Below are 8,272 nucleotides of genomic sequence, written 5' to 3'. Positions count from 1 at the left end.
TAAGAAAATTGCAGAAATGTAGAAATTCGTACAAAGTAAATAAAACAGAGTAAATATTGATTTAATATATTCAAATTGAACATTAAGAAATGCATCAAATCAGAGATATTATGATGCATTGAACTGATGTTAAATCTTGCAGGTTAAAATAATTAAACATAAAAGTGAATTACAAAACAAATGGAAAATATAAAGAACGATTAACATGGTCAAAGAATTACGTTGTTCTTCAAAATGTATATATATTTTCAGAACAGAGAAAGATAACTAAAAGAGAGAGAAAAAGTAGGTAATACATAAAAGGCAATTGGCTAGAGAGGTAGGAAGAGTGATAAGATTAGAGAAATGGAAAGGGGAGAGGTAAAGGGAGAAAAGAAGAGCAATAGTAGAACTACTAGATTTTTTTTCTTCTTCTTCTTAGATCTTAACATCTTCATAAGAATCTTCATCGTCGGCATGTCGTGGCGTTTCGTATGCCTCATCCTGATCACGTGACGACCCCCCTTGTAGCTTGGGAGGGACAACGTTAAGTTCCAAGTAACCTTCCTCACCGTTGTAACAGTGGTGTTCCACTGTCCCTTGCTGCTGACTACTAGCTTTATTTGCTGATCTCCTGTAGATATAGAGACCCAATTACACGTGACAGTACAAATAGACCTTATGTCCTCAAGGCAATTAACAGGGACAACAAGATGAAAGTCAAAGTGAGTTAGCATTTTCTCTAGTTACCTATATATTTATGCTCAAATATAAAGTCAATGACATTGAAATTGTGGAAGAAACTGTCTGGCAGCAATTGAGATAAGGCCTTTCGACCGACCCCAAAACTTTGTAATCATGACAATTCTTTACTTCTCTTATGTTTTTGCTTAGAGAAAAGTCTTAGCAAAAATGCGTATTCTATAAAAGCATTGGGGGCTAAGAATTTTCCCCTATAAGAGGTAGTTGATATTCCCAGATTTTGTCTAATTAAGAGAAAGTGCTTAAATAGCTTGTCGTATTCTTGTACAAATGAGATACCTCAGATACGTAAAAATTCTACCCTAAATGTAAGGATACTTCTGAGGCTGTTTGGATAGGGACTATTTCGGGAGTGCCACGCAGTGTCGCTTCGGGTTTCGATCAAATGGAATAAAAATAAAACGTACAAAATTAATGCAGCTCGGGTTATCAGTTGACATGCATGCCATGCATCCAGCGCTACGCTAGCTCAGCTATATAGGCATAGCCTGTATATAGCCTGCAGGACTATACTTGTAAATTACGAACTAAATGTCGCAAAGAAATGATTTCTTGGTCCTTGGAATGAAAATGTGGAGACAGGGATTGATGTGTTATCGGCATAATATTAGGTGAGACAACATTTGTGTATATTATGAGTCTGAAAAACGTTAGATTTAGGTATTTGATTTAGTTAAGGCTAGCAGTACAGATGATGTAAACGGTAGCCTTAATACAAGCACTGGCCGGCCGGCGCGTGTATTTTTTTCCGTACCGCTAATGCGTCGCAGAGGTTATTTCGACGACTTGAATAGAGGCAACATCCGACACACACACACACACACTTAATCGCGCCGTACTGATCTTGTCACGTTTTCAGATCAAAACACATCAGCCGACAGTGCCGATGGTTATCCTTGGTTTTAGGGGTTTAAATTAGTTTCGATTGCTAATTTCAGCTAATGTCTACCTAACCCTAATCCTATTCATAAACCCTACCCCCAACCTTAACCTTAAAAACCTAGACTAAATAAACCTAATCTTAATCCTAGAATTTCATCAGTGCGGCGCGATTCAGTGTGTGTGTCGGATGTTGCCTCTATTCAAGTCGTCGAAATAACCTCTGAGACGCATTAGCGGTACGGAAAAAAAATACGCGGCCGGCGCAACGGCTAACTTCATGAACCCTAACCGCAGCATAAGATAGCCACGTGGGGCTCTTCGAAGTTGTTTGATAGAAAAGTATAGGTAACCTAGAGTGGATGTTGGATCTAGATCATGGAGTTTGGACTAATAAATCTTTGAAGTTTATTGAATACGGGCCGAGACTTTTATGCCATTTCTCGTATTGTTTCGAAAATAAGAGTTATTGAAGGGCAATCCCTTTCAGTTGAAATACATCCTGTGATATTCTTCCAAACTGACATCAGAGAACGAGCAAAGCTCACAAATTATTGTTTACAATTTCCAGAACTCAACCTTCGCTTTCATTCTAAAAATAAAAAGCTAAATAAAATCTCAATGTAACGTGCTTTGCTGTGAGACATACCTGTACTTCCGCATCATTACTGTCATGACGATACAACCCAAAAGGGTACCAATAACTGTAACGGAGAGGAATCCAATCAAACCTGTGTAAGAAATATTATTGGAAATTTTTAAAATAAGATAAGCAGCCACAAACATGAAATCAAAAAGCATATCAATGTGTAATGTGTACCGTATAAAGGAAGGTTCGTGACTAAGATTAGGAACGTTTGAAAACCGTACGAAATCCCAATTATGAAAGACCGTATCAATGTGAACATTTACTGTTTCTGTCACTGACCGGTGACAATAATATACCGGACAAGATTGGAGAAACTAGGGACTTTTAGATTTGCACAACATCAACGTGGATTGCTACGATCGACGTCCTTTTAATGCACTGCCTTGAATGGACGTCACACGTATTAGTCCACGCAAATCTAAAAGTCCCTTCTATCATGAAATCACCTCGAGGAGAATTTCAATACCTCATCGTTATCATGTTCTGATTACGCAATACGTGATCATCATGCACCACACTCATCACTAGGTAACGCACAAGGCTATTGAAGATTGCCTGGGGTGATCTATCGACCGTATTTACGATCGTGATACTGATTTATACAATATGATTCTGTCTAAGAGACAATGGAAATATATAACACTTAAGCCTAGAAGAATTAAATAGAAAATGATCAAATCTATAAGGTAAACATTTTGAAGGCTAATAGTAACTTGCAACTTAACTTACCAAATGTGGCAGGCTGGGATAGACCCATTTTACTGCCATTCGGTGTCATGGTTGTAGAGGATTCCTGTTCCACTTCTGTATATTTTAATGAATGAATATAAATTAGGCCTATCGTTACATGTATATCATTAATTAATCACTATACAACTCACTCCTATATCAGTATCAAATAATTGGTGAAACGCGGTTACGTGTGATTCGTTTGCCGCCGCGGTCTTGGGGTCAAAAATATCTACGGCCAATAGCAGTAAGAGGGCCGCTGCAGCATTCCCGCGGTCACCTTATTCACAAATGGTTGCAGTCACAAATGTTAGGGTAGTCTACAATATGGCATATTTAATTTTGATTTCCACCACACCAACTTGCTACTTGCTGCTAGCCAAAGATGGTGTGATTATTACATTAGGAGGCCCGGCGAAAAAATGCTAATGCTACGTTTACACTTTGTTCCCGGCGGCCACGGCAACCACGTTTCAGGCCACCGTGGACGAAACGGGATTGACGTGACACAACGCGGGGGACCGTATGGGCAAACGTGACAGGCCGTGATTGCCGTGGATACCGTGTCAGATTTTTAAACTGTCAACAAATTTGCCACGGCAGTCACGGTGCGGATGAGAAACCTAGTAGGCCGTAATAAACCGGGGTGAACGTAACAAAACGTGACAGTCCGTAATAGGCCGTAACAAAACTTGGGGGTGGTCCGTAGTGGGACGGTTTAAGCGCCCGGCACGCTACGGCGCGTTGCGTTCTACTACGGTCTGACACAACGCGAGGTCTCAGAATACCATGATTGCTATTGCTTGGGAGACCTTCTTTTTATACCGCCGGCACAAACGTGCTCCAAAGCTGCCCTGCGTCCACGTTTCATCCGTACAAAGCCTTGACAGAACGTGAAAAACGTGTCAGACCTTGATCAGAACGTGGGAAACGTGAGGGACCCCATCAGAACGTGACGGGCCGGGAGGGAACGTTCTGGCATCCGTGGTAGAACGCGGGCCAAACCGTAGTGCGCCTTGGAGCCTCCGGGACTCAGCATCCCCTTCCCCCCACGACCAGGCACGTAGCCACGGGGGGGGGGGGGGGGGGGCACGGGGGGGCACGTGCCCCCCAAAAATTTCCAGGATCGGTTGAACTTTTTTAGACCTCTTTTTTTGACCTCGATCGATTACATGTATGTGCCCCCCCCCCCCCTCCCCCAAACATCAAACTCTGGCTACGTGCCTGCCCACGACCCGTCACGGATACCGTGGTAGACCGTGAGAAAACTTGGCAAGACGTAACAAAACTTGAATCCAGAGATAAAATTGGTCTAAATCCCACGGCGCACTACGTTTCGGGCAAACGGAGCTGCCGTGGCCGCCGGGAACATAGTGTAAACGTAGCATAAGTGCTTAGGCTGGGCTGGTGGCGTCTCATTTTTGTGTACCTTAGCGAGCCCAGATTTAGTTCGCGAAGGAAACCTGCGCATGGGCACTCGCGAAGGAAACCAGCGCATGCGCACATGGAATCCGGTAGGGTTGTTAATAGGGTGATAGTAATTATACAAATCAACTTTTCATCATGACAGCGTATTTTTAAGAGAACCTTGGAGTTGTCTTGAAGGTTTGAATCTCAATATTTATTTATTTTTTCCTTTATAAATAGTAAATAAAGCAGAAAATAATCAAAGTCAAATTTTGTGTGACCTCTGTGCAAGCTTTTGTAGCTTGCTATGTATGAAATTGTGCTCATTCTGGAATCTAGGCTCGCTGTGATACGAAAAAAAAAGACGCGGGCTGGTGAGTGTTGACCGTATGTATGATTTCGTTGATAATGCCATCTTCAGCGGCTTGAATCAGTCATTATTGCAGGGAATATAATATGAAGAGCAGGCTCTTGTACGGCCTTTGAAGTGATGACGCACGGTCGTCTTAGGGCGTCCCCGCGGCGGCCGTAGGTTTTTGACAATTACCAAGGCAGACGCAAGGTAGCCGCAATGCCACCGTCGCCGTGGAAACCGCTCTATACGGCATGGTTGAGGTGTGTCTAATGGTCTTATTGAGAGCCTGGAAATGAAAAACCTGGAACCTGGGAATAACAAAAATGTATAACTCTGCGCTATAATCCCACTGCGACCCCTAAGGCCTGTGAAAAAATAGGGATACTCCCTAGGGCGACCCTGTGGCCACAGCAGATCCTCTCCGCCCGTCGCAGGTATCTTTCGATTTCGGGAGCCTACGGCCGCCGTGTCCCAACCGTAGAGCAAATGTGACTAGACTAACTTTGTTTTCATTAAAAAAGCGTGCAATTGTTTCCAGTACAACAACCTATCCAATGAGCCTTAAAGGTACTACGTCCCATTTGCAGGCCAAAAAAATGAAAATGTTAAATTCCAACGGCATTTGAAAGATGATACTAATTTAGAACTTCCCTAAAAAAGGTGGGGCTTGAAAATGTCTTCAAGTGGGAAAATAACGACTATTAGTTGTCAAATCGACTTAGGAGCTATAAAGCCAATAAGTAATAGTCTTGATTTTCAGACCATTGTACCGAATGGTCATACGTTTTATGCTGCGCAAAGATTCAATCAGTTTAATTTTGGCCATCACAAGAAGTGGTTTATTGATGTAGACAAATCCTAATGTACCCTTTACAGCTCATTTTATGTATGTTATTACCAAAGAAGAAAAAAAGCCACTCAGTCACTCAATAGTGTCTGACAGTGAAGTCTAGCAAGTAAACGGGTTTCCTTGCATAATTTGAATATTAGGACACTGCTAACGTTTAAATTTCACAGATAGGACATACATAATATATTCATAATTCCTGCAAAGTTCTACAGAATTTGAGGTTGGCTGCAAAAGGGACATAGTACCCTTAAGTACGCGAAGTACAGCTGAACCTAACTTGAATTAAATTGAAGGTAAAAATCTATATTTGTGGTGGCTATTTTACGGCCATTTTTGCGAGTTTTGCATCTAACAGTGCATTCAAAACGCGTGAAAAACGTTTGCAAAATTATTTCTCGTTTAATGTGCATGTAGAGTCAATAAAGTGGGAATGAGAAAACCAAACCAAAAGACGGAATTAAGTAGTTCGGTTGCGCCTTAGCGGTGCTAGTATAGATTTCAATTTCGGCACCCGACGTCGGCTACTACGAGGTACTGGAGCGTGGAGACGTTGCGCAGCTCACGTCCGTTCCCTTCACGGGAGTGCTTTCGATTTTTCACGACGGTGCTTTCGTCGGTCACGTGACCAATTGTTGAGATCAAGTGATTAAATCAGGTAATAAATTCAAAGTGCGCGAAAATCTGATACGGATGACAAAAATAGAAAGTTAAAATGATAAAACAGAAAAATAACATTAAAAAAGGTGAAACAAAGAATAGCATAAGGAAAGACAAAAAGAGAGAGTGATAGAATGATAAAAACAAAGAATAACATAAGAGAAGGGGATAGAAGGAAGAAACAAAGTATAACAAAAGGACAGGCAGAAAGAGAAGGTAATAGAAGGAAGAAACAAAGAATAACATAAGGTAAGATAGAATTAGGAAGTGATAGAATGATAGAAACAAAGCATAATATAAGAGAAGGTGATAGAAGGAAGAAACAAAGAATAACATAAATTATGATAGAAAGAAGAAGTGCTAGAATGATAAAAATATAAGAGAATATAAAAGAAGGTGATAGAAGGAAGAAACAAAGAATAACATAATAGAAGGTGATAGAAGGAAGGAACAAAGTATAACGAAAGGAAAGGCAGAAAGAGAAGGCCCAGATGCTCACGCATGCGCAGGGGATAAATATGACGTCACGCGTGGTAGCCCACGTCGGGTGCCTAAAATCGAAAGCTCGCTTTAATGACTGCTGTGAGAGGAATAGTTGTTTTATAGGCTCAAGGGGATGTTGCATCCTGATATCACCCGAGGCGTGCTGAGGGGTGATATCAAGATGCAAACATCCCCGAGAGCCAACAAAACAACTATTCTTTGAATATTAAAGCCAAACTGTTACATAGGTGGTTGCAACTAGGCATTGCGGCGTGCGCCTTTAATCCAGCTAACAGTGGAAGTTACAAACTCATTCAGCCGGGGACGCAGGCTCGAAACTGAGTCACGTCTTTCGGATGGTGACGTTAAAAGGTCGGTCCCCAGACGAAAATAATCATATATGATTGATACACGTCTGTAAAAACCAAATACACACACAGAAACACACACGCACACACACGCACACAAACACACACACACACACACACACACACACGTACGCAACCACTAAGATGATTCGACAACTCATGGTCGTTATTGACCCACTAAAAGCCATTTTCAAGCCCCTTCGTTTTGAGAGAAGTTCTAAATTAGTATTTCATATTAGAATTTAACCAAGTCATTTTTTATTTGCCCTGCAAATCGGACATAGTACCTTTAAGGACTATGTACATGGTGTTTCCACACGTGGAACTTTTATAAGCCTTCTATTCTAAATGCAATGCAGAATTGTATATCTATTGTATAACAGATTTAACTCCCTCGAAAATTAAACTTCAAAATGAAACTACGATTTATTGTTATTGATATATTGATGCTGCTGTTGTTGTTTTTTTTTTGTTACGTGTTTAAACAACAATTACCATTTTCGATGCATGAGACACCAACATCCTCCGAGTGATCACAGTCATGGGTTTCGTATCCACTCCTTCGACAATGGCCTATGTTTGGTTCTGTACCCTCGCATTCCACTTCATCCAGAACAATAAGTCCCGATCCTAGTCCAAAGGCAGCGCAACAGGAAAAGTTTTCCGCCCGTTCGTAGCCGAGCATTCTGCAAACCACGTGGGCGTCATTTATACCCCAGTGATCATCACACACTGTCCCCCAAGTACCAAGGTATAGAATCTCAACGCGGCCTTCCTTGTCAGATCTCCCACCAGCCAAACGAACCCGGAGATCATCTGAAATCAAATGACAATAGTAGGGACTTTTAGATTTGCACGACGAGAACGTGGACCTCTACGTGTGACATCCTTTTAAGGCAATGTGACGTCCTTTTAAGGTACTATTGGGCACTACCAGTGCCTTAAAAGGACGTCACATTTCCTTCAAAGGATGTCACACGTAGAGGTCCACGTTCTCGCCGTGTAAATCTAAAAGTCCCTAGTATCACGTTGCTGACGGAAGGTAGACTGGCAACGCTATTACTGCTATTAATATGGTCAATAGGAAGGAAGGAAAAAACCTAAAGATACATTTTTAGGGGTAGAATCTTAAATCCTTACTTGCCAGATATTCT

At 41.5% G+C, this 8,272-nt stretch overlaps 1 protein-coding gene across 1 annotated transcript; it reads right to left on the bottom strand.

The window, feature by feature from the left end:
* Positions 1 to 324: 324 nt before the first annotated feature.
* LOC115923329 (scavenger receptor cysteine-rich type 1 protein M130-like) lies at positions 325 to 7,887 on the bottom strand. The gene is made up of 4 exons (XM_030983788.1): positions 7,614 to 7,887; positions 2,999 to 3,073; positions 2,270 to 2,351; positions 325 to 613 (listed from the first exon to the last, which is right to left on the bottom strand). The coding sequence occupies exons 1-4, from the start codon at positions 7,801 to 7,803 to the stop codon at positions 418 to 420; spliced, it is 543 nt and encodes a 180-aa protein (XP_030839648.1). The 5' UTR covers positions 7,804 to 7,887; the 3' UTR covers positions 325 to 417.
* Between the last annotated feature and the right edge of the window lie 385 nt (positions 7,888 to 8,272).

Source organism: Strongylocentrotus purpuratus, unplaced genomic scaffold (assembly GCF_000002235.5).
Source record: "Strongylocentrotus purpuratus isolate Spur 01 unplaced genomic scaffold, Spur_5.0 spur5_scaffold_13, whole genome shotgun sequence".
Classification (NCBI taxonomy): Eukaryota; Metazoa; Echinodermata; class Echinoidea; order Camarodonta; family Strongylocentrotidae; genus Strongylocentrotus; species Strongylocentrotus purpuratus.
The sequence above is the reverse complement of the archived record's forward strand: the minus strand, read 5'-3'. Positions and strand labels throughout refer to the sequence as shown.

Excerpts from the sequence above, each read along its gene's own strand:
- LOC115923329 (XM_030983788.1), bottom strand. The coding sequence starts at position 7,803 with ATGCTCGGCTACGAACGGGCGGAAAACTTTTCCTGTTGCGCTGCCTTT. Across the intron at positions 3,074-7,613 it reads TGTCTCATGCATCGAAAATG|AAGTGGAACAGGAATCCTCT; the intron begins GTAATTGTTGTT and ends TAAAATATACAG. Across the intron at positions 614-2,269 it reads GTAATGATGCGGAAGTACAG|GAGATCAGCAAATAAAGCTA; the intron begins GTATGTCTCACA and ends CTATATCTACAG.